General features: G+C 36.1%; 7 protein-coding genes, 1 non-coding gene and 1 pseudogene across 12 annotated transcripts; 3 read left to right on the plus strand and 6 right to left on the minus strand.

The window, feature by feature from the left end:
• The first annotated feature begins 748 nt into the window (after positions 1–748).
• On the plus strand, positions 749–1,465 carry LOC125218226 (gibberellin-regulated protein 11-like). Its single transcript, XM_048119859.1, has 3 exons — positions 749–861; positions 937–988; positions 1,057–1,465. Exons 1-3 carry the CDS (start codon positions 784–786, stop codon positions 1,236–1,238), a joined length of 312 nt encoding a protein of 103 aa, XP_047975816.1. The 5' UTR covers positions 749–783; the 3' UTR covers positions 1,239–1,465.
• A 130-nt stretch (positions 1,466–1,595) lies between these two features.
• LOC125185705 lies at positions 1,596–1,714 on the plus strand (annotated as a pseudogene).
• Positions 1,715–1,984: 270 nt separating this feature from the next.
• Positions 1,985–4,623, minus strand: LOC125219581 (AP-2 complex subunit sigma). Its single transcript, XM_048121599.1, has 6 exons — positions 4,463–4,623; positions 4,280–4,378; positions 4,140–4,190; positions 3,595–3,768; positions 2,793–2,852; positions 1,985–2,353 (listed from the first exon to the last, which is right to left on the minus strand). The coding sequence occupies exons 1-6, from the start codon at positions 4,463–4,465 to the stop codon at positions 2,312–2,314; spliced, it is 429 nt and encodes a 142-aa protein (XP_047977556.1). The 5' UTR covers positions 4,466–4,623; the 3' UTR covers positions 1,985–2,311.
• Positions 4,624–8,394: 3,771 nt separating this feature from the next.
• Positions 8,395–11,081, minus strand: LOC125222886. Its single transcript, XM_048125753.1, has 2 exons — positions 10,189–11,081; positions 8,395–9,047 (listed from the first exon to the last, which is right to left on the minus strand). Exons 1-2 carry the CDS (start codon positions 10,865–10,867, stop codon positions 8,443–8,445), a joined length of 1,284 nt encoding a protein of 427 aa, XP_047981710.1. The 5' UTR covers positions 10,868–11,081; the 3' UTR covers positions 8,395–8,442.
• A 144-nt stretch (positions 11,082–11,225) lies between these two features.
• On the minus strand, positions 11,226–12,832 carry LOC125222887 (translationally-controlled tumor protein homolog). The gene is made up of 5 exons (XM_048125754.1): positions 12,703–12,832; positions 12,184–12,257; positions 11,956–12,084; positions 11,716–11,873; positions 11,226–11,506 (listed from the first exon to the last, which is right to left on the minus strand). Exons 1-5 carry the CDS (start codon positions 12,728–12,730, stop codon positions 11,389–11,391), a joined length of 507 nt encoding a protein of 168 aa, XP_047981711.1. The 5' UTR covers positions 12,731–12,832; the 3' UTR covers positions 11,226–11,388.
• Positions 12,833–13,126: 294 nt separating this feature from the next.
• Positions 13,127–13,207, minus strand: TRNAL-AAG. Its single transcript has one exon. It is a non-coding gene; the product is annotated as a tRNA-Leu (tRNA).
• A 159-nt stretch (positions 13,208–13,366) lies between these two features.
• LOC125219019 (L10-interacting MYB domain-containing protein-like) lies at positions 13,367–16,024 on the minus strand. Of its 5 annotated transcripts, none has more exons than XM_048120862.1 (4): positions 15,893–16,024; positions 14,710–14,768; positions 14,211–14,552; positions 13,367–14,143 (listed from the first exon to the last, which is right to left on the minus strand). In XM_048120862.1, the coding sequence occupies exons 3-4, from the start codon at positions 14,550–14,552 to the stop codon at positions 13,568–13,570; spliced, it is 918 nt and encodes a 305-aa protein (XP_047976819.1). In that variant the 5' UTR covers positions 14,710–14,768; positions 15,893–16,024; the 3' UTR covers positions 13,367–13,567. The 5 variants fall into 5 exon arrangements, with proteins under 5 accessions (XP_047976819.1, XP_047976818.1, XP_047976815.1 ...); XM_048120861.1 differs by having other exon boundaries at positions 14,226–14,552; positions 14,710–14,791; positions 15,893–16,016; XM_048120858.1 differs by having other exon boundaries at positions 14,710–14,791; positions 15,893–16,016.
• Positions 16,025–17,261: 1,237 nt separating this feature from the next.
• LOC125218256 (endoglucanase 10-like) lies at positions 17,262–20,308 on the plus strand. Its single transcript, XM_048119892.1, has 6 exons — positions 17,262–17,632; positions 18,055–18,338; positions 18,697–19,134; positions 19,218–19,359; positions 19,476–19,642; positions 19,769–20,308. Exons 1-6 carry the CDS (start codon positions 17,416–17,418, stop codon positions 20,099–20,101), a joined length of 1,581 nt encoding a protein of 526 aa, XP_047975849.1. The 5' UTR covers positions 17,262–17,415; the 3' UTR covers positions 20,102–20,308.
• Positions 20,309–21,801: 1,493 nt separating this feature from the next.
• Positions 21,802–23,490, minus strand: LOC125219554 (cytokinin riboside 5'-monophosphate phosphoribohydrolase LOG1-like). The gene is made up of 7 exons (XM_048121565.1): positions 23,242–23,490; positions 23,072–23,169; positions 22,968–22,998; positions 22,794–22,893; positions 22,579–22,649; positions 22,291–22,434; positions 21,802–22,129 (listed from the first exon to the last, which is right to left on the minus strand). The coding sequence occupies exons 1-7, from the start codon at positions 23,353–23,355 to the stop codon at positions 22,034–22,036; spliced, it is 654 nt and encodes a 217-aa protein (XP_047977522.1). The 5' UTR covers positions 23,356–23,490; the 3' UTR covers positions 21,802–22,033.
• Positions 23,491–25,268: the final 1,778 nt, after the last annotated feature.

Genomic DNA, 25,268 nt, shown 5'->3' on the forward strand with positions numbered 1-25,268 from the left:
CGAATATTCCGTCTCGATTATATAAGATTTAGTGTTCTGTGTTTGTTAAGGAATTTTGGAATGAAAAAAAGGAACTCAACTTGGGCATCAAACTTTATATATAGCCAAAAAAAGGCAAAGTCGGTGATGAAAGTAATTGATTACTGAATTATTATGATGAAAAGGGCAGTTAAAAGGGATATACGTGCAGGAATGTAAAACAATTATTTCTAATTACCGCTATAATTGTTTCTTGCCAAACTCTTTTATGTCTCACTCTCACTCCATCACCTATAACAACTAGAAACAAATTTTTAAGTCGGTGATAGGAGAATGAATTCATAGCCAATTACTATCGTAATATTTATATTTTTCTTCATTATCCTATAATCTCAAATTTGGGCGAAATTATGTATATTGTGTCAAATTAAGGTGAAATTATGTATGCTGTGGTGGATGGAAAATATTACTATGTGATTGAAACGTTCGGTTACTTATAAGACGCCATTTAATACATCTAGTCAGTCGGGTCTTTCATTTATATACATGTATGCACCACGTCGATAATTCTGGTAATTTTCCTTATTGAAAAGGATGTTACAAGCTACACACAAAGGGGCGTTCCAGCTGGTTGATTCCTCTATTATTGCAAGTTGATATAGGAAGGCAAATAAGAATATTACGAAAAAAAGGTTTTAGATTCCAAGACGTTTCCACATTCATTCTCACACTATAAATACCATAATTTTTCCTTCAACAATTTCATATGATCTCCCACAAAATATATTTAGCCTTATAATAGCCATGCCTACGTCCACTTCTCTTCTTGTTTGCTTTATCACACTTCTCTTATTTGTTTCCATTGCTCAATTACATGAAACGGTATGTATAGAATGATTTTCACAACAATTTTCTTTCTATATTTTCAATACTTTGGTTTGTATGCTATAACTGCAGGGTGTAGGTGTGGATGGGATTGGAGGAGGCAATCTGGATGAAGCAAAAATAGGTTAAATAGATATATGAATTACATACATATTGTTTGTGAAATTATGATGAATAATTGAATGAATACAGATTGTGGGATGGAATGCGATAGAAGGTGCCAGTTAGCGTCTCGGCAAAATATGTGTCACCGAGCGTGTGGCACGTGCTGCAGTCGGTGCCAGTGTGTGCCACCGGGAACCTCCGGCAACCAGGATGCCTGCCCGTGTTATGCCTCGTTGACCACCCACAACGGCCGCAAAAAGTGCCCTTGATGTGGATTAGAGACGGATTTACCTGCATATATACTTCATTATTGAGAAATACTACTATATTCTCATTATTTGAAATAAGAATGAAGTAATAATGAGGAGGAGAGGATATTCATATGAGATCCTAGATCCTCGGTTTGTCTATAATTTTGTTTTTCAGATTTAATTTATTATGTGTATTTTTATTGGCAAATACGGTTATTTTATACATCTAGTGCAATATTATGATATATCCTAACTCTCATGTTTTAGTATCTCAAAATAATAAAACATGTAGAGTATCCACACTGGAAGTAATCACTAAGTAGTTGAGGTGATCCAGTAAAATACATAGCGGAGTGGAAGAATGAAAAAAAAAGCATACATTTCTCGGCCTTATGACTAAGATCAAATATAGTGTATGTTCTTATGAGTTTAATAGTATTTGATATGTGAGTCATTGGCTCCCACGATATTAAATAAATCTCTTTTCACGATATTAAATTAATCTCTTAAAAGGGAAGGCCAATCAAGATACTAGCTTGTTACCGCTGAATGAATAATTTGATAATTTGACTTCATATTACACATTTCAAATATATACCACAAGTCCACAATCACTTAAATATTTAGTTCAAGATTGACCAAAATCCATCACAATCTCATATTTATCCGAACAAACAAACATATCTATCATAATTTAAAATTCAAATATCAAAAATCATCAACAAGAGCCTCAAGAGACCAACAAGACTGAATCACATTGTCTCTTGGAAGAAAATTTGATATTTTATCACCAATTATGAATAATTCAACCCTGTGCAGACTACATCCTTTTACATTTAGTACAAGCTGAATCAACAAGCATCCAAATAAAATTTACCAAACAAAGAGAATTTTTAGGACCTTTACAAATAAGAAGTTAAAAACCACGAATGGTAGTTTTTTTTTTCGATAATGCAGTAAATGCAGCAAAATGCACGAATGATAGGTATAATAACCTGATGCAAGCATGCACGGTGTAAGAGAGATGCAAGAGTATGTTTTAGCTGAACGTTGGTATTCTTTAGCCTCGTTTGTGCTCTTCCTAGCAATCTCTAATCCAGCTTTTCCAATTCTCCCATTCTCTCGATGATTGCCTACAGTTCATGATTAACAAAATGGAATGAGATAATTCCTTGAATGACAAATCATTCTCCATAGAAAACGGAAAAAACGAACATTTTTCATTTCATTTCTCTGCAAATAATAAACATTTTCTGTACACGCGACAAAGAATAGAACAATGCAGATTTAGCTACTACAGTCTAGCTAAATACGTTCAAATAACATCCATTCGTGTATACAAAAAGTGGCGGCTATATCCAGTGAAATCCACGCAAAATATTAACAATACTGCTACTTTAAAGTGCACATGAGATTAAGATGAGGTATGTCATGCTCGAACATAAACTGCCGAAATTGGTGTAAGGGTATTACCAAATATAGTGTTCGGATTAGAAAAGCCCACAAAATAAATTTGACAAAAGGATTCTTGATAATATTGCTGTGGTACAGTTATAAAAAAAAATGTATTACCTTCTTGCTTGTTTCTTGCAGTTCCCCGGCAAGTATGAACTCATCTAGTATGAGATACACCTGTACAGTATACAGTACAGAATATTCATCAGGTCTGAAACCAGCTAAATGAGAACAAAGGTAAACACGATATTCTGAATAATGCGCTGAGAAATACACAGATCACAATCACATAGCACCATTATAGAAAGAAGCAACCAAAGGAACTAAATTCATGCATCCATCAATGTTTTGAAGTACACAATTTTCAGATTATACGATCAGTTTCAATTACCCTCCAAAATGTCAGTACCAAAACACCTCCAAAGAACGGGTTAAGAAGGGAAAAGAGAAGGAAAACAAACAGCGTACACACTGACACTATTGAGAGGCCAAGTTTTCAATTATCACCACTGAGACAATTTCTCATATACAAAAAGAATTAGAAATCAATCTCTGTAGGCCATCATAGCTCACACGATTTTAGGTTCAAGTAGTTGGTAACATGCAGCCAGCCAACGAGAGATGTACCATGATCATACTCTAGGGCAACACATGAATAAAAGATTTCCAGCTCGGTATGTAATCAGGTGCAAAATCATCATTCATCCTTAGTACATACACATATTTCAAAAATATTGCTATGTTGACAATCAAGACCAGATACAAAAACAACACATCCCCTCAAAAAAACAAAACATACCAAAGCACAGCTACAACTGATAAAACATAAATAAATATATTAAGCAACTAGGTTGTAGTTATTTAAGAACAAAAGTTTCACTGCAGATTCTTATTGAAACCAAACGGTTCAGCAGCATACCTTGTGGAAATTAAATACGAGATCTAGCTCACACACATTGCTGAAAAAGTGATCCAGTATCTCCACAAATAAGTGAATGCTTTCCAAATAAGCCAACTCGTTGTCCGTAATGTCTACACACAACGAGAAAAATAAACCAGCATATCGCCTGTAGATGACCTTGTGAGTTCGGAACTGCAATAAAAGATCCCATCAGCTTCTTAACGTGCCGTTATAACACAACCAAGACCCTACGGCGAATAAATTTCATAAAGGGATACTTTATGGATTACACTAACATGTATAGGATTGAGCATTTGAAGGATTGTTCATTCAAATACATGTTTATACATTTATTATGACATCTTCCAAAGTAAACACCTCATAAGAGTATGAACAATGAAAGTAATGAAAGAAGAAAAAAAGGAACTTTGTGACACTCTCTTCACCTTACAATTCCATATATCCACACACACACACACACAACAAGAATTACACTCACATTACAAGAAATAGGCAAAATTAGAAACTGAGGATCACAAACATATGTTGAAAAATATTATGACCTCTACAAAATTGGTGAATTTGGGATCCCTATTCACAACCAAACGATGAACCTGCAAAAGAAAATTGAATTATAACTCAAGATTCACAGCTTGGGATCACAAATTCGAATCAATCCACAGAACAAGTTGAAGAGAATTACCTCGTACTCAACCTTGTGCTTCTCGGATTCCTCGAGAGGAATGTAGTATTTGGCTAATCGAGTTTTCCCTTGCCTGTTCTGCAATAGTATGAACCGGATCTGCGAGATTCAACACAAATTCGTGATTCAGGAAATCAAGGATAATTGCATCATTAAAATACAAATCAAGCAGAGAGAATTTACCATTTCTTCAACAACTGATGTGAGCTGAGCTCCAATAACAAAATTTTGAAGAGGGATGGATTAATTGCGCGGATGATTTGGTAATCGTTTCACTATATTGACTTCAATTCCATCATCAATTGATTGAAAAGTACCAAATTTTTCTCTCTCTCCCCTTTTTTTTTTTTTTTTATGTAGGAATGTTTGAAGAGTAAATGTCAATTTTTGTCCTAAATATATGATATAAACGCGATTTTAGTTTCATTTTCATTTGCACCGCTTGTTTTAACGAGATTTCCTCCTTTTCTTTCGTACAAGAGCATCATCGGCGATGAGTAACTGGTTGTAGCAGGGGGTTTGGGAGTGGTGGGGATCTTGAGGAGTACGAACGGAGGATGAACGAGCATGAATGCCCCTGGCCGCAAGATGGGGAGCGTACGCAGGGAACGAACGGGCGATACCTGCCCCACGGGTTATCCACCCCCGACGGTGATTGACGGGATCACGCCCGGGCATCAACGTTTACAACGACACAGAACCGCGTTTTCCGAACATGTTCCGAACGTTTTAGAATGCGCGGAGTTGTTTATGCGTATCGTGCGCATGGGGTCGATATCTGTGTTTCCGGGCCGTGCGGTTGGCGGGCCAGCCAAACCCCTATTCAAAAATGCCGGCGGCCATCGGAGCGTTGCTTACGGAGGGCGCGCGACATGTGGGATGAGTACCTCCACATCGGTGAGTCGACGACTGGAATAGACATGGCCACGGTTCACCGCCGGTTCCGGTTCGTCGAATGCTTAACCGTAACGGGCCCGGATTTGGTTATCCATTCGTTAACGCCGGTTTGCCGGTCGGGTTCGGTTCTGCAGCGGTTTCAGTGTTGGGTAGGTTCTTATTTTTTTTTTTATTTTTTTATTTAAATCTTATAGTTATAACTTTTAAATTCTATAGTAAAACCCAAAGAGACTTTGAAAACGGTCAAAACCCCGGTTTTCGACCGATCCGCCGGTTTGAGAAAACCGCCGGTTTCGACCAAAAACCGGCGGTTTCCGACCCCTTTTGGGAACCAACCTACGCCTACGCCGCAACCCACCCCCGGCGGGACCGCGGCGGTTTGTGTCGAAATCGGCGGTTTTCGACAGCAACGGGTTTTCCGACCGTTTGGCCTGCGCCTGCAATCCTAGGAACCTACCGTGACGGCTACATTTTCCGGTCATCGGCGTTAACCGCCGCCGGTTTCACAAGCCACGAAACGGCCACCCCTAGCGTACGACGTGGGGTACCTCTCGATGAAGCCGGCCGCCTCAAGGAATTTGCCGACATGCGCCAAGTGGATGCTCATATTCAACTCCAAAAGGATATAATTGAAGAGTTGTGGGCACGGAGGACTGCATGGCGATAGTTTTTTTTCTTTATTATGTAATTTTTTTTATCTATGTACCTTTTTTAATGCAATTAATGAATTTTCTCGTATATGTCTCGTAAATTTAATTCAAGTAATTTAATCGTAATTTTAATTCCGTAAATGTAGTATTTTTTGAATTATTTTTATTGTGGTTGGCCTATGGCTGGTCTGGCCTAAATGGATTTTTAGTGGTCACTGACGTGGCAGGAGAGAGAGTACCTGGCCTATTTGCATTGGAGATGCTTTTAACAAATGAAATTCGTGTCAATTTGGTCCATTTTTTACGGCTCCGTCAAGTTTTGACGGTCAACCGTCAATTAGTGAAATTTTAACCCGATTAGGCAAAGGTCAAAGTAGTCCATGATATTTATAATCAAGATCAAATCGGTCCCAAACATTTTACAACTGAATTAAAGGTCAGTAGTGTATGATGTCAAAAACATGTTTCTGTGTGACTGGCACAATCAATACCATCATCAAAATCAAGTATCCACCATAAAACAACAAGTACTTACCATAAAAAAGCCAGTACACACCATCAACATAATAAACAAGTATTTAGAGTATTCATTACAACACAACCATCCTCACAAATAGACAACATGACAATGGCAAACACCATTCCATTAATTCTTCTTCTTCTTCTTCTTCTTCTTCTTCTTCTTCTTCTTCTTCTTCTTCTTCTTCTTCTTCTTCTTCTTCTTCTTCTTCTTCTTCTTCAGTGGGACAAATGTTGAGGCATCAATTTCAGAGGTGACTAAATTGGAGAAAGCTTAAAATTTCATCTCTCCCTTTCTTTCTCAAGAACCCTAATTTCTGCAACACCACCATAAATCGTCTGACCCATCGGATATGGCCGAGTCAAGGTGTAGTAGGGGTTCCGGCAATGGCGGCAGCTCGCGGTCATGGTCAGAAGTACTCCACGGTCATAGAAATTTGAACGACGGAGCTCCACGGTCATGGTCGGAAGAACTAGGGTTCTGGAAAATCGATTTCTAGAAAATTGAACGGCGGAGCTCCACGATCATGGTAGGAAGAACTAGGGTTCGTCATCGTCCTCCCTGCGTCGTCTTCTTCCTCAGGGCAACAAGATAAAATCGGCGGCTTCGACGGCGTTGTAGGTCGGAATCAAACTTAGTGTTTTTTGTGGTTTTTGTGTGGAGAGAAAGAGGTTAGATAGATAGAAGAGAGAGTTGGAGAGTTGAGACTTGGGAGGGAGTCGATCCATTTCCAAGTATTTGGAGTGTAGTGTGAAGAAATATTTTTGAATTAGAAATAGAAAAAAAATTAAAAAAGTCTTAAAAAACAATTTAATTAGAAAAATAATTAGCAAAATAATTATATGACTAATAATCCGAGATTAAGCATAATCGGGTCAAAATTTCACTAATTGACGGTTCACCGTCAAAACTTGACGGAGCCGTAAAAAATGGACGTAAATGACACAAATTTCATATGTTATGGACCTTTTTTCAAAAAGTGAATATTTTGAACATAATTGGTATTTCGACCATATATTTAGGACCAAAATTGACCTACTCATGTTTGAAATTAGGAAATCTTTCAATTCTTCTTGTTTGTTGCTATTTTAGTTTCCTTGCTTAATTCCAAATGGACCCAAATACAAGTATTCAACTGGGCTTTATCCGAATTTAGCCCAAATACCAAATGGACTGAGCCTACTCCACTAACTAAAATTCACTAATCTGTTTATAATTAATTTAAGAGATTCATAACCATTTAAATCATAAAATTTGGTTAAATACCAAGTCATTAAAGACAAATTTTAAATTATGCCTCTTCCAGCATGTTAATTAATGTTTAAAACAATAATTCTTGATTACCTACTCTTTAGACTATAAAACAATGGAGACGATTGGTCGAAGCGACATGTCTCCTAACTATCACTTTCCTAATCCTAACCCATTAATTAAACAATCTAATTAAGCAGCCTAATAAATTAATTCAACAATCATATTATCAAATGCAAAATAAAGCAATTTTACTTGTAACATTACAAAAAGGATCAAGTGAATGAATCTGTGTTAGTTAATGTAGTTTAGGTAGTGATTTGAAACTTGCGTCCTTGTCTTGAAGATAGGTGTCCAAATTCAGCTTAACGACCACTACCATAACTCAATGGATTGATTAAAAACAGAATTAAATAAAATACATTCTTTTTTAAGTTGTATTATAATCGTTTAGTATGTCTATTTTTGTGTACAGTCCAAAAGGTTTTTACTATTTATAAAAGTACAAAAAAATCAAGAAATTTGTCATCTATTATAAAATAATGTCACTAACTGATATATTTTACTCATATATAAAACAACATCACTTAATTTAAAAACATCAATAATATATTACACGTATGTGATCAGAAATTTGAAGATTGTATCACGATGAATTTGAACTCGAGACTATTAACTTCAAAAATTAATCACTCTACTACTAGGCCAACACACACATACAAATTAAACCTATTAGTAATCTATATTCATGGATGATCCCGGTTTTATACTATTATGCAACTACTATATTTAAAACATATTGAACATAAATTAAATAGAAGGTGTAAAATATGGCTATTAATTACTCAAGCGTTTTGTAAATTGTAAATTACCACAAAACAAGGTAAAATTGCCCTTGAACTAAACACATACAATTCCTCCATATTCGGATAAGCCGTATTTGAGGCGGCTAAAGAATCATAGGAGCCAGCCGGCGCGTCATCCTCAACGCGCGGCTTCACCCTCCCTGCAATCACGCGGCACACCAGCATGGCTCTGCGGGGGCCACCACCGCCCACAGCGAGGCAGTCGTCGGCACGACCGCTGCTGGCGGTCGTGCAGACACCTATAGTCTTGTTGCATCTGAACCCGTGTCGAATGATTGCGCAGATGCCACAAGCTGGCGCGGAGCCACACAAGCTCGAGGAGCCGCGTGCGCCGAGTGCGCACGTGATGGTGGCGGCGTGGAACCTCAGCAGCTCATTCCCATCGGCGGCGCACCTTGCGCTCCGCTTGGCGCGTAGCTTGATTGAGTCACGGTAGCCCTCGAACCGTTGGATGGTGCGATGGGTGTTGTGGACCTTTAATATCCTTTCGATCTTGCATATTGGATTTTCCATTTTGAGCCAGCTGGATTTGAATATTATTTCCACTATGTTGCGGCTCGAGTCGTCTGGACTCAGCTCAGACACTGGAAATAGTGTATGAATTTATCATAAAATTTACAAATCAAACTTTTTAGTGTATGCTCAACCATTTTCAATTTGAACTGATAAAGACTCTCTAAAAACTTTGGTAAAAGTTCAGCTAATACTATCTAAATAAACGATACGAATCATAAAATTATATTTAAAATATTGAAGAAAGTAAAAGAAATAAAGTTTGCATAAAGCATCACCAACATGTACATGATAGTGGGGTCTATGATAAAACAGAATTGGCTTGGGTCGAAATAATCCCTTTTTATACACAAATTTAATCATGTAAAACCAATCACCAAATGCCACGTGTATCCATGTATTTCTTTATGCATTATATGATATGACAGCTGCATATTTTTACTAACATAAGCTGGTCCATTTACAAATGAAATGGCAGAGCAACAGTTAGTTCAAGTTCAAATTTAAATTTTCCAACAACCGAAATACAAACATATATGTTGGTTAATTAAACATATCATTGGTTAGTAAATTAATAAAAGTGATCAAACATTTCCACACCTTCATGTGTGCTACAGAGATACATATATGTATACCATAAAGAAAAATGATCAATCATGGACATAGAAAGGACTGAATATGGGATTCTAAATTAATCTTATTCCAAAATTAGATATTTTACATAGAATTAACAGATTTATACTATCACACTTAGTATATTCAGATGCATGGTATATTAATGGATAAATTTCCCAAAAAATCATTATGTTTCGTCAAATTTTGTTTTGTCCCTCTAATTTTAACAATCAATCTTAAAAATCAAGGCAGAAATATTATGGAGTTTGGATTTGTTCGCAATCTGAGTAGGGCGAAAAAAACTGTTTGTCTACTTGTACTGCTAACATTTTTCAGTCGAACGACGCCACTTTCAATATAAATAGAAGACATTGTTTAACTCACTAAGACATACATGTATAGTTTATCAGTGATCATGGAGTAGATAATTTCACCAAAAAATTTCGACATTGAATAATTGCAGACAACACCAAATATTATGATTTTTATGACTAATTCTTGAAGTTGCGGGACATACCAGAATTCGATCAAACTTCCAAACTTTTGCAGCTATTTGCATTTAATTTAATAGGAGTGATGAGAGAGAGAGAGATGTACCTGCATGCCTAACAGCTTGATGAAGCTCCAAGCTTTCAATTTTGGGGAAAATCTCTCCACACTGAGAGCATGGGAACACGTTGGCTCTCGGCAACGGGAGATCGACCATGGCGCGACACTCGTAGCAGCCCGACAGTTTCCTCAGCTGCATGGCACCGCCGTGAGGGGGGCCGCAGCTGCTTCTCTTGACTTTCTCCGGCGACTTATCGGCGGCGGCGACGTCCATGAAGGTGCAAATCCTGGCGCAGGGGTGATGGATTTTGGCATTTTCCATTTGTTTGCAAGTTACTAGGTTTTTGATTTGATCCCATGAAGAAGGCTGTTTGGATTGCGGCGGCGGCGGCTGTCTCTTTTTCTGTTTGGAGCCGTTGCAAGAAGTCTCCTTCTTCGGAGCTTTGATGACCGCCATCAATGAGAGAGAGAGAGAGAGAGAGAGAGAGAATTTGTTGGAAGTGAAGAGATTTGTGGTGTGGTTGGAGTTGGTTAGACAGCAATCTGTTTTTGTACTTAAAATTTTAATCTGAGTATTGTTTTTTTTTCTATTTTTGCAATGTAATGGTACTGTATTCATTTGGTATTTATGGCAAAAGGGATATATTGAAGGCAAACCCACCAACATGGAGTAATAAAAAGCAGTCAGGAGTGGGCAAGAAAATGTACTGCTCAAACAAATTACCATGACTACTAGCCTTAATAACTCATATCACTAGTACTATATTGTTAGAACAATTTTGATCAATCCATATCTCGAGAGTGATTGACAGTTGTCTGACCCACTGTTGGCTGCAAGTTTCAGGCAAATAAATTAGTCCAATGAAAATTATGAAATCGAATTAATTTAATTTGATCATCGCAGTAAAATGATCGGCCAAATAATAAATTGTCTCTATCCTTTATACCACAATCAAAAGATGGTACTACTAAACCTTATATCTACAAAGAAAAACAAAGATGCCTGCAGACGTTGAAGAAAATCAAACATATGGCATTAGCTTTCATTCTAAATAATTAAGTCCTAATTAATTTGATCACAATCATAAGAAATTAACATTCAACCAAAATATAAGTAATTAGGTCAAAAATGCAATTACATAACGAAAATTTGAAGTTAAATCCGGACGAACACGAATAATGTCTTAAAGAGTACTATAATAGATAAACACGAGAAACACTCGGGTAAGTGACTAGTTTTCCAGACACTCAACACTTGATTTCCTTCAAGCCATGGGCGAAGTACAAAAATGTTGGATCAGTCGCACCTTCCTTGTAGTAAGCAAACACCAACGAGCTATCATCAGCCATGCTCTCCCCGACAAAACTGTGATAACAGAAAATGTATACACACTCATCATTCTATTTCAATTGCAAATGCTACAATTTCATCATAAACATAGAAGATCTACAAGGTAAATCAGAAATGATGTATTTATGAATAAATACATAGGTGTAAACATGAACCAAAAAATCCCAACAGTCAACATAATTTACAACTATAAGGATGGTAAAACAGAGAGATAGGATTCTTACAATTGGAGATCTTTGAGTTTAGAGACAAGATATTTGGTTGCTCCCTCGATGGACTTCTTAAACTCGTCTTGTTTCTCCGCGTCAAGCTTGGGAGTCAAAGTCTTGATATACTTCTTGATATATGCAATAAACTGCTTCTTGTCGAATGGAGGTTGCTCCTATAAAAGAATAGGCTCAAACCATGAACATCAAAAATCACATTTTTGACACGAGTAACACATAAAACTACACGGAGCAAACCTGCAGCCTGAATGTGTCGACAATGTCAACCACTTTCACAGCTTGGTCGTCAACTCCTTCATCTTCCCCTCCACCTTCAGCCGAAGGGTTAGCTCCGATGTCGACATCAACTGCACCCATAACTACCCACTGTGGTAACAGAAAATTCAGACAGATGAGAAACAGAATAAACTTGCATACAGTCACAGATAATGACATTACATCGACCTACAAAGTGCAAATTCTAACCTTTCCGTTAACTTCCCACAGAGCTCCATTCTCGATTTCAGTGTAGGGGAAAGAGTCAGAGAGGAGTTCATCACCTACAAACAACCATATGTATTTCTTAGAGCAACTAAAAATCCACAACAAATCCATCACCCAACCAACTAACAAACAAAAATTAAAAAATACACTATGAACTTCAAGAGCAATCCAAATAAATCTTAATTACAGTATTTATCATATTCAAAATCCAAAATATCATAACTAATTCACTAAACTAAAGGCAACATCATAATTCATATTCCAATATATAAATCTAATTTTTATCAAAACCTAAATCACAAACCAGAAACCAGCCTCTAAAAACAAAATTCAATTAGATCAGAATCATAACACTACAGATCAAGCACCCGCTAACAAAACCAAATTAAATAAATAATCAAAACCTAGTAATGGAAAAGGATATAACTCACAAGCAGATCTACACACAATTATTAACAACCATTAAATTAAAACTAAATTAACCCAAAACTAGCAAATTACCGGTGAGCAGATCTTGATAAACCAACATGATTGCAGAATTTCAGCTCTCAATCAATCGAGGGAGTACAGAGAGAGAGAGACTGAAAGGGAGCCTTTATTTAGTAAAGGGTGTTTATATAGTGAGGGTTTTGGTCATTCGGATTTTTCATTATTTACGTTTGAATCCTTTTAAGTTTTCATATTTACACAATTACTGCATTGTTTTTTTTTTTAATGGTAATGTCCTTTCCATTTTATATTTTTACCCATTAAATATTTCCATCAAGTATATTTAGATTCACATCTCAAATTACAAAACAATACATTAATTATTTTTTATGGTAATATCCTTGTCGGTTTATATTTTGACAAAAAATATGAATTGTTTTATTTGTCCAATATAATTATTCAATAATAAGTTTTAACTTTAAAAAAATAATACTTATGTTGAGAGTGGGATTTGAACCCACGCCCTTTCGGACCAGAACCTTAATCTGGCGCCTTAGACCAACTCGGCCATCTCAACTTGCATATTATAAACCTCGCACATTGTTATTTTGTTATGTAATTATATAACATACCAAATTAATTACAGTTTAAATTCTAATTGAGTATAATTCAAAAACTGTGAAATGTGAATTAGATTTTCTTGCAGCATACTGTTGGAAATATCTCTATCATGAAATGTACTTTAAATACTAAATGATTGAACATTGATAAAAATAAGCGCAATTCAAATTACTACTACAAACTAAGGGCTATATACACCTGAGCATGTTACGAAATCCCATTCCTATACACTGCTTCAAGGGATCAAAAGATCTGTGTACTTTACAAGCAAAAGAGATACTGCACCCTTAGTCAAAAAGACGAATCGAACCAGAACTCAATAGCTAAATGGAGCACATTTTCCCTGCAACCATGTTAGTCGAAGGTAGTCGTTCTGCAGAGAAAGGAACAACTCCCTGAAATTAGGATTCTCTTCAAACACATCCAAGGCAGCATAGTAAAGTTTGTCATGAACTCCTTCAATCTTGTCCAGCGCTTTTATGCAGTTAGTGATGGTGAATCTTTCATCCATTTGAGGCTTTGTGGCTGTTCGAAGCCTAGAGGACTCGATCATATCTAAGAAGGCTGTAGCCATAGTGTCAATTAGCCCGTGACTTTGATCAGAGATGGATCCAACTTCAGAAGTACGCTTTCTCTTTTTGTCAGCCATGCTCTTGCTAACGTTTTGGGGCGAAGATCCATTTCCTAGCATAGATTTCGACTTGGATGGAGTTTTAGGACTTGGGTTTGCACCTTCCGAACTAAACTGATCAATTCCAGCTGACTTGTTCAATCCTCCGTAGTGGCTTGATTGGGCGTATTTTCCATCCACGCCTGAATCTGCAAATATTGTGCATAGCTGCTCGTAAATAGGGCATTCCTTTGTCTTCGCTGGTTCCATCTTTGCTTGTGCCTGCACGCAAGTTGGGATTTATCAAACAAGATTTCTTTGAGAACTTCAAAATCATCTTGATACATACAGATAAGAGAGATACCCCGATATCTTCCCACATCTCAAAACCTGCGTAGCAGGGATCTGGCATTGCATCATTCTGCGTATAAATGGATTGGAAACTATGATAACGAGTACGTAGAACATTAAGATGCTTTCTTAATTGTTTGTTATTAAAACTGAGACCAGTCTGTCTATTGAATTCCTCGCGGATCTGAGTCCATGTTTTCTTGTCGAAAATATTGTTTGGTCTCTTTCCCTGTCGAATCTGTTCCACAACTATGTCTGCGAAAATTTTATCAAGAGCAGGTGTCCATCTCGTCCTCAATCGTTCTCGCTTGGTTTGTTGCTCGTTAGATTCACCATCCATCTGTAGCATCAGACAGGAATAACATCAGAAAAATATTTTCGGCAAGGCATGAAAGAAAACCATTTGAAGAAGATAACCAAACTTTCATCTGGTACTACTCAACAGCAGACTAAGGATCATCAATATGTTTTCAGTTGAATGCAAGAGATGAGCTTACCTTGGTTAGATCCTCACCCCAGATTTCACCAATGTAATTGAAATGCTGGCTATGTTCCTCTGCAAGTGTGTCCCACATCACACTGTCTCAGTTAAGTAGTAGAATTTACACCTTAGACTGGGTTGCTTCAACAATCAGTAATTTTCAAATGCAAGGAAAACTAATCATTCTTTGAGGAAACAAAATTAGGCTCGGTGAGTAAGCAACTGTGCCAAATGCTCGTTTAATGTCTTGATAAGGTCAAATTAAGTTCAGATATGCTAAAACCATCATAACGACATGCCAAGTTCCTGTACGATGAGTTTTTAAACTGAGAAACATAGTGGCCAATACCGCTAATACAGACGGGAACCAATGATCTGCTTAAGAAAAAGGAGAATTCATATTTCACTGCTTACTACATTATGAACTATTTTCCAAATGTGCCACATCTCCAATCTCAGCTTCTCAAACAGTTTGAAAAATACTACTAGTATAATGGACTCATATTGATCACTATCTACTTTTTAAACATTGCACACTGATAAAACATATACTATTACCAAATTGCTCCTCATAAAGTTCTCCATCTTAGAAAGCAACAAACATGAGCTCGACAATGCACCAAGTCCGTTTTACTTCTAAAACTTGCATAGATGAGCACGGGATGAATAATAACAGGACGATGAGGACTCGGAATCGGACTCAGGGAAAGTAGGAGAAGCCACTGTAATTATAATCACGCCAAATACAGCTGCTGCTCACTAATCTATGATAAATGATCAATTCACCTAAGTGCCCTAAATCTATGAGGAAAGGGAAAATGAATACTGATGAGGTTCAGCTGCTGCTTCCTAATCAACACGCGTAGATACTTCGAGCAAAGGTACTAACATGGTCACACTATTTCATCACAAAAACAAACAAGTTGATTCACACACAAGCAAGCGACATGCCTCATTACAAAGAATCGCCATTGAAAATTAACAATTCAACGCCGGAAAATCAGAAAGCGAGTAAATCCGAAATTGCTTTGCAACCATAAACCCTAAATCACAGACCCTTTCGCGATTCATTCAAATTAGAGAAATCCATCTTCTCCCACCAAATTCCAAACCTTTATAAATCGCTTACAATTAAAAAATAAAATTAAACGCCATTCAGCTGAAAATGGAGACGAAGGTATGGCGGGAAGAAAATCTACCTGATCGGAAAAAAATAATCAGAGAGCGAGACTATTCAGAATCAGACCATAGCATCAACATTGAAGCATTAGGATTTGAGTGAGAGCAATTTTCATCACATTTCATTAGTCATTGAAAAGCTACTGGGCTTTCACACTCACACCACATTCATTTTAAAGGGGCCAAATTAATCTTTAAAATTTAAACTACTTTTCTTAAAATGCTATCTAAGGATTTCTTTATTTACTTTCATTTCCTACTTTTATTTTAATTAAAAATGGTGTATGCCGATATATTTTTGCAGGAAAATTACCAAAAATATCAACAAATTTGGTAAATATTTAGGTTGTCCTGTAATTTAAAAAAGTAAATAGAAAAAAAAACAATAAATATTTATAGAAAGTACTTTTACGAAGGAGTATAATTTAAATTTATGAAAATGATCATTTATTACTAAAGTAAATACAGTTTATTTTCATATTTTAAATTCAAAATTCTACTCCTTCCGTTCCATAGTAATGAAAGCGTTCTTTTCGGCATGAAGATTAAGAAAAATTGTGTTAGGTGAATTAAGTAAAAGAGAAAATAAAGTGGAAAATGAAAAAGGTAGAGAGATGAAGAGAGAAAAAAATAGGAGAAGGTAAAAGAGGTGTGGAAAAGTATGTTGACTTTTAATAAAAGGGAAATGACTATAATATAATGGAACGTACCAAAATAGCAAAACGACTCTATTACTATAGAACGAAGGGAGTACTATTTAATATATTAATAAATTATCATTTATTGTTGACAAAGGTGACATGACAAATATTCCCTCCGTCCCGGCTAAGATGACACATTGCTTAGCCGGCACGAGATATTAGGAGTTAGTGATTAAGGTGTTTAATTGGAGAGAAAAAAGTGAGTGTAAATATTAAAGTATAGAGATAAAGAAAGATGGATATTTTAATAGGAATGAGAAAGAGTAGTTGAGTGTATTAATTGGAGAGAAAAAGTTTCCAAAAAATGAAATGTGTCATCTTAATTGAGATAAACTAAAAAGGAAAACGTGTTATCTTAAGTGGAGACGGAGTACTATAGATGAAAGAAGACCGACACATATCCAAATGCAATCTCAATCATATGGCTAATCACATTATCAAGGTTGGTATAAATTAACTTGTCATGGTTTCGATCGAGAAAATTAATAAACTTATTAGTATAAGTATGTTTCCGAATTTTTCGTTATTTATTGAAAGAAATGATAAAAAAAAAATTGTAGGAATATAGTACTAACATGTTTAACAACTGCGAGTGTCGGTTGACACAATTTGCCTAATCCATCCAAAGATATCATTTTCATACACACAAGATTCTACCTTTACTGTTCTTTAATATATTCCTCTAAAAATTACTACTACTTGTGCATACGCATTTTCATTTCCCTCGATTATAAAATATTTGCTGAATTTTAGAGATTTCAAGAACTTGGGTCTTGTCAAAATCTAATCTTTTGCAGTCGGGAAGACATACATTTCTCATATCTCTCTCTCTCTGGAAGAAAATGGGGGAGAAGAGTAGTTCGAAAGGAGGTTGGTGCAGTTGGTTTATAGCCTTCATAGTTTCGGGTGTTGTGGCTTTGGCTGTTTTCTTCACTGTTAGATCCAAGATTCACAAATCTGACTCTGGACCTGCCCCTGTTCCTGGCCCTCCCGGCGCCATTGACAAGAAATATGCTGATGCTCTCAAGGTTGCAACCCAGTTTCTCGACATACAAAAATGTACATTCTCTCTCTCTCTCTCTCTCTCTCTCTGTGTGTGTCTTTTTTTGATTTCTTGTTGGAAAAATGATAGTGGTTTTAGCTCCTTATTAGTTACTTCTGTGTCGAAATAAAGTAATAAGGTTGGAATAATTTGACTAATATGCTCAAGAAAAAATAACTGGGGAATTGGGAAATGATTAGTTATGAAGCTTCAAGGCTGGAGAGTGATTAAATTTGGACTAATTTGATTTATATGCTATAGAAAAGATAATGCTGTAACTGGGTTTGGAAGTGGAATAGTTTCCTAAGATTTGAGGTTATCCTTAGTTAACAGTGAGATTTCTGAAGAGTGGAGAAAGATGAAATTTTGATCAATTGTGTTAGAATGCTAAAGCAAAAATAATGCTGGAGTTTTTGAGTTTTCTTGTTGAATTCTGAAGCTGGAAAGCTGGAGGATAATCGGATTACTTGGAGGGGGGATTCGGCTTTGGATGACGGGAGTGAGGCAAAATTGGATCTTTCCAAGGGAATGTACGATGCCGGTGATCATATGAAGTTTGGATTTCCCATGGCTTTCACTGCCACAGTGTTGTCGTGGTCCATCCTCGAGTATGGCGACCAAATGAAGGCTGTAGATCAGTTGGAGCCCGTCCAAGGCTCTCTTAAGTGGATCACAGACTTCCTCATTAACGCTCATCCTACTGATAATGTGTTATACATTCAGGTGAATTGCCTTTTTTCCTGCTTTGCATAGTTCATCCTAATTCTGATAGATCTCAAGTTTGTTTACTAGAGTAATGCTGTTGCTTTCATTGCTTTAGGTGCTTTTGCATAGTTTATCTTGCAGTATTTTCCTTCTCATAGTGCAGTGTTTTCAATATAAATAGCTGTCTTTTCTCATGTATTTATATCCAAAAATGTTATCGAAAAGTCCCTGGCTTGTCAGCGCCCTCAAATGTAGTCGTGTGGTGTCGAATTGGCTAGCCAATTTCGTGCGTTTTTGTGATTTGCTCGTGACACATAGTGCATTACGACTTTGAAACACCTATGTGCCATTTCTTGATATTGAAATGGTTTGGAAGGTGGGGAGCCCTAAAATGGACCATAGCTGTTGGGAGAGACCCGAGGACATGAACGAGGCAAGGCCTCTCACGCAGGTGAACACGTCTGCTCCAGGAACCGATGTTGCTGCAGAAACAGCAGCTGCTCTAGCATCAGCATCTCTGGTGTTTAGGAGCAGCGATTCTGCGTACTCAGCCACACTTCTCAAGCATGCTAAACAATTATTTACTTTCGCGGACAAATACAGAGGATCGTATAGTGCCAGCATTCCCGAAGTGCAAACATTCTACAACTCCACTGGCTTCGGTGATGAGCTCTTGTGGGCAGCAAGTTGGCTCTTTCATGCAACACGGGATCGATCATACATGGAATACCTGACTGGAAAGAATGGCGAAGATTTCGCTGATTGGGGCGGCCCAACGTGGTTTAGCTGGGACAACAAGCTGGCGGGAGTGCAGGCACGTTTCATCTCTGCTTTCCGATTTCTCATTTCAATAGGCTTTATTGACAGTCCAAAAAGTAACGAAGCACCTTACTGCAGGTTCTCCTGTCTCGAGTCTCCTTCTTCGGATCAAAGGACGTCTCCAATTCCAACGTTCTCAACAAGTATAGAGAGTCGGCAGAAGCAGTCATGTGTGGTCTATTACCCAAATCTCCAACTGCTACCACTAGCAGAACACACAGTAATCTTCCTTCTGATCATATGCTTGTTTTGTTCTTGAACTCGTTTCATCGATGAGTCTCGAGCAAATACAAACTTGTGTGAGCTTATAATGTTAACTCAATCTTATCTATGCAGGTGGATTAGTATGGATAAGTCAATGGAACGCCTTACAGCATCCCGTCGCCTCAGCCTTTCTTGCGGTCATATACAGCGATTACATGCTCTCGTCCCGAACAGCAAAGTTGTCTTGTAACGGAAGAGATTTCAGGCCGTCAGATCTGCGAAAGTTCGCAATATCTCAGGTACAATATATCAATATTATGTATATATACATATCAGCACTATCTAACTCAAATGGATGTTAATAGTTCTTAGTTATTATTTGAGATGTGACTATTATTTGCTTACATATATATTGATATTTTCAGGCAGATTTTGTATTGGGAAACAACCCTCTGAAAATGAGTTTTCTTGTGGGCTATGGAGATAAGTATCCCCAATATGTCCATCACAGAGGAGCCTCAATTCCAACTGATGCAACGACCGGTTGCAAGGACGGTTTCAAATGGCTCGAGTCGGAACAGCCAAACCCTAACGTTGCGATGGGGGCGCTAGTCGGTGGGCCATTTCTCAACGAGTCATTCGTGGATTCAAGAAACAACTCGATGCAAACTGAACCGAGCACCTACAACAGCGCAGTTATAATTGGCCTTCTCTCAGCTCTGGTGACTACATCGTCCGTCACTCAATCTTTCACGTAGAAAACCGTTCGTTCGCTTGCTGCACCATTTCATGCTTAGATTTTTTTCATATTTAGAGTGCTTCTTAGGGAATGTGCTTTATGTGCATATCTATCCATCTTGAGTGTAAATTTTGTAGTAAATGCTTGAACTTGTTGTCTTGTTCTATATATGTATGCTTACATGGATGCTAGTTGATTGCATACAAGTGCCTAATTGTTATTGAAACGAACTTGTGTTGGACCGTCTGGCCGGACGGTGCCTCTACCTGGATCAAGCCCATTCGGATCCGGGTATGGGTACCCTTCGCCAAGTTTCCACCAACGTATGTTTTTTGGTTATGCTACGATGGATTTCGAGTGTCTAACTAGGGCCTGTGTGGGTTGGGTTGTTATCGGGTCAATCTGATGACGACCCACCTGTTAAGGTCCAATTCGATCACGATCTATTAGGGAAACTCTTAATTTGAATATGAATTTGATCTACTACATTCAAACTCGAACACCATCAGTACACTACACGAATTTATAGTGACACGATCTTATCTGTGTTGACACAATATAATGGCTTGAACTAGCGGGGCTTGCTGAATTGATGATCAAGGCGGGGTGGAAAGAATATGACATGTGAAAAGTGAAACAATAAAAACATAAACCATGAATCAAATAATTATAGTATTATTCTTATTGGATCAATTTGATAAGGAAATGAAAACAATAAATATTGACATTAATCTTTTAATTTTATATGTGTTCGTATATATTATGTCAAAAATTATCGGCAGTAGTCAAAAGTATCCATATAGTGTTGTCAACCCACCCAACCTCCAACACCATTTAAGACATACATATGTGGTGGTAACCATGCGTGGCATCAACTACATAATTAAATTAATTATTACATGAGTATGAAACAAAGTGGAGAGCCTACTTGCTAATCAACACTCTATTTCAGTTCTTATCTATAACTTCAACATCACTTTCTGTCGACAACACTTCTCTCTCCCATGGATTGACCAATATAAAGTTTAAGTTGCACCTTAGTTTTATTTATCTTTCGTAGTTTGAATCCTTTGTTCACATAGCAAAAGTTAATTTGGATGAAATTGACCAATTAGTAATACTCCCCCCAAGTGTTTTTTTTTTTCAATTTGATCCATAACCAAAAATTAGTCTCTATTTATTTATGATATGTTTTCTTCTTAATGAAATAATTTTTATTTTCAAATAACAGACTATTTTTTATGGGCGAATGAATTATTAGAGAAGAAAAATTGGTACGAACAAGTAGACAAAGAAAGATAATTAATTGCGAGACAAATTAGAATTTGAATCATACTAACGTACGTCCAACTGTCGAGACTTATTGATTTTCTCCCACAGCATTCTTAATTGTGAAACTATAAGATAAAATAATAAATGTGAATACTTTTAAAGCATGAAGAAGATCGATTAGTTAATGCATTAATTGGATAAGATGGGGGACATGAACATAGGATTAGAGCGACAATATTAATCTTGTTGTGTCACTTATGTCGCGCTAATGCCCTATTACTTTGCTCCAACTTTTTGGTATTATTTTGATTTGATTTATTTCATTATTTTAGTGTGATAACAATGTAGCAACACATGCATTCCCTATGTATACACACCGTAGTATCTAATGATAATTTATTTGATTTATAATAATACACCTTGCAACAAGTACACACAATAAACATCTTCTAACAAATTTAATTGAGATTATCACTTTAAAAAAGGATCAAACAGAGGAACAATGCAACACTAGGCACAAAATAATGGAATAAAAATTCCACTAAATTTAAAATCAATGGAGTATTTTAAACTATGTAAATCCCTAGGCCTAGCTAAGCATCATGTGACGTTGCATGTGTGTCAAAATTAAATATGTACTTTGCCTAATTAAATAAATTAAGACTTAATAAATTCCAAGTCAACGAGCAATATCTGATCTTGTGGTATAGCCCAATTGTTGTTCCATTTCCCAACTAAGCTTTGGTGTATCCTCGTTATGTTTCGGAACATAATCCTGCATTTTAAATGCCAATTTATTAATTACAGGCAACAAAACGTGCAACACCAACCACAAAATAATACTACTCCACCATGATCATCGATGAAATAAAATTTATAGTGTTAATAAAATATTTATAAATTTGTTTTATAGTTGATGCATGGGGTGTGTTGTACCTCGAGCTTTGACATTAGTTCATGGGCAGTTTGGGCAGACACAATGATATGACGGGCAGATGGTGCAATGAAACCTTCATCCACAGCTTTGTCTATGAACGACAACAGTGAATTGTAGTAGCCATCCACATTGAGCAAACCCACCTGTAAATTATAATTCATATTGGAATCATATTGTTGATATTTCTATTTATCCTTTTTAACAAAGAAGAACCAAAAGGAATTATAATTTGTCATAAATAACCACATCACACATTTCAAATATTGAATAAAATGGTTAGAAATTACCGGTTTGTCGTGAATTCCAAGTTGAGCCCAAGTTATGACTTCCAACAATTCTTCCAATGTACCATAGCCACCTTCATCCACAATCAATCAGAAAAATAATCGTGCTTGGATTTTATGAAAATATGTGGTGGCCTGCGTGTGATGTTTTTCAATTGATTTTTGAAATTGTGGGGCGAATTAGAATTTCATCTAATTTCATAATTATTCCGACGTACCAGGTAGGGCTATAAAAGCATCAGCTTGTCTAGCCATCTCAGCCTTCCTTTGATGCATACCAGAAACAGCTCTTACTTCTCCCACTGGCTCTCCTGTTATCTGATATCGCCATTTATTCTAATTACATGCCATTTTACTATATAAGTACAATATTTTTTTTAAAATATGCTTACCTCTCTAGGCATCAGAGTTTTGGGAATCACCCTGTGGAATAACAAAATATAAATAAATTAAAGAATTAAAAAGAATAAATAAATAAAAATAATCTGATTATTACCCCAACACGTGGCGGCCGCCATTATACACAGCTTGAGAAATCAAACCCATCAATCCTATGCTTCCACCTCCATACACCAAGTCTATGTTCCTCTCAACCTTTTACACATTTTTTTTTTATTAGAAAAACTACAAAATAATGATGAAATAATGATGAAATAAATTAATTACCATTTCTTTTCCAAGCTGGACAGCTGCAAGCTGGTAGCTAGGCTTCTTACCAGGACTGCTTCCACAGAAGACACAGATTCTGTTGAATCTTGATGCCTTTGTGTTCTTTTCCATTGCAATAATTCAAACTGATTTTTTTTTGGTGTGAAAAAAGATTGAAGTTAATAAAGAGGTGTTTGTGTTTCTTTGAGTTTTGTGGAAATATATTGTGGAATGATGAATGGTTTAGGAATAGGAAGGAAGGAATGAGGAGATTGCATAGGAATATTGGGAAGCAATTGGTCCCTTTTTATATCCAATTCCTATCCACCTCTACAACCATTTCTCACTACTTTTTATTATTATTATTTTACTTTGGATTAAATAAAACTATATTATTTGCCAATTTGGTGTCGTTTTCAGCCTAAAGTCCGCAGGAAATTAACAAACGGGCCTATGTTTTCTTTTCTTTTTTTTTTGTTTGATGCAGTGCAAGTGTGCAATCCATGTGTTATCATCTAAACTACCTGTCTTGTACCAGTGTTTTACTTCCTATTTTGTTATCTTAATAGGAATTACTATGTTTATAGTACTTTTGATTGTTACACATTTATACAAGAAAACGAAAGATGAAATAGCCCGACTCAATTTCTAATTTTTTAAAAATAATTTTGCTCAAATTTTAAAATATTGAGTTGAATAAGGTACTGTATATATCTTCCTATAAATTTCTAAATTTTCATTACATCACATTAAATATGTCTGCAGAGTGATGGCCTATTGATCTTTTTATGTTTTACTTCATCCTTGATGTATTAATATAAACATTAATTTAATAAATGAAATTATGTAAATTAATATAATACGACTCCATTTTGCTTTATACAATGTGAAATCGTATTGATTGATATTTGAGAGTGCCACAAAAGTTCATGAAGCTATGTGTCACTGCCAAAATCCAAATCTTGATAGGTTGAAAATTGGAACAAATTAATAGTGCAGTAATTTACAAGTAAATTTTTTAAGTTAATATGCAAAATTAAAATTTAATGAAACTTTAAGAATTTAAGGACAAATTATCCTTAAAATAATTAGCCAAAAAAACTAGATGCTTGTAAATTTTATTGTTTCATGCTTACATTATTTAGACCAAGTCAATTTCTATTTTCTTATGTCAAATATGCACTTTAAAAATGGCAAACTGAATAATGTAATTCCACGCGATATGGATTAATCCTCTTAAATGTATGTATAAGAGTATAGTTGATCTTTTTAATGAGTTCTTTGGGCCTTTATTGATTACTTTAGTATGATAAAATACATATTAAGACTTTGGTTATCGATATTGTGTCATACCATATTATTAATATAACGTCGTTCAATATAATCTAATACGTGGTCAAAATATCCAAATATATATTTTAATACTCGTGTTCACCTACACTTCACCTACACACATACTACGTGACAATGAATTCAAAATTGATCAATTAAATATTCCGCCGAATATCGTATTTACGAATTAAAATGATCAAATAAGTCAGTCTATTTCGATTCATTTAATTTGTGCCTTTTGTTTTTTTAAACATCACCGGCCATGTCTCTACTTTTAAGTACAAGCTTTAATTGCTTAGTATTATGCATTTGTTTGCAATTGTGATAGTTGTGAAAACCAGACATCGTTTTGATAAAATCATGTAGAAAAATTATGAAATCTGAATTTATTTGTAATTATCTCACGGTCATTATTTGCAACCCGTCATTATGTTGGAAAATATTACAGTACCATATATTACACGTAGAAATTTTAAAATTTGATTAAACATAATTATTTTGATGAGAATTTGCCCAATTTATAATTATAAATTTTAATACAAGTGTTATAGAGAATAATGATGGGGGCAAGGAATGAATGCCGCTCGTGAAACGGTGGCGTACTGAGGTTAGTGCACGTGCAGTTGACTGAAGGCCACACCTTTTACGTGCTAAACTCCAAATATTGAGAAATTATTGAAATTGAAATTAGACTCCATCCACATGGATCATTT

Source organism: Salvia hispanica, chromosome 4, assembly GCF_023119035.1.
Source record: "Salvia hispanica cultivar TCC Black 2014 chromosome 4, UniMelb_Shisp_WGS_1.0, whole genome shotgun sequence".
In the NCBI taxonomy this organism is placed as follows: Eukaryota; Viridiplantae; Streptophyta; class Magnoliopsida; order Lamiales; family Lamiaceae; genus Salvia; species Salvia hispanica.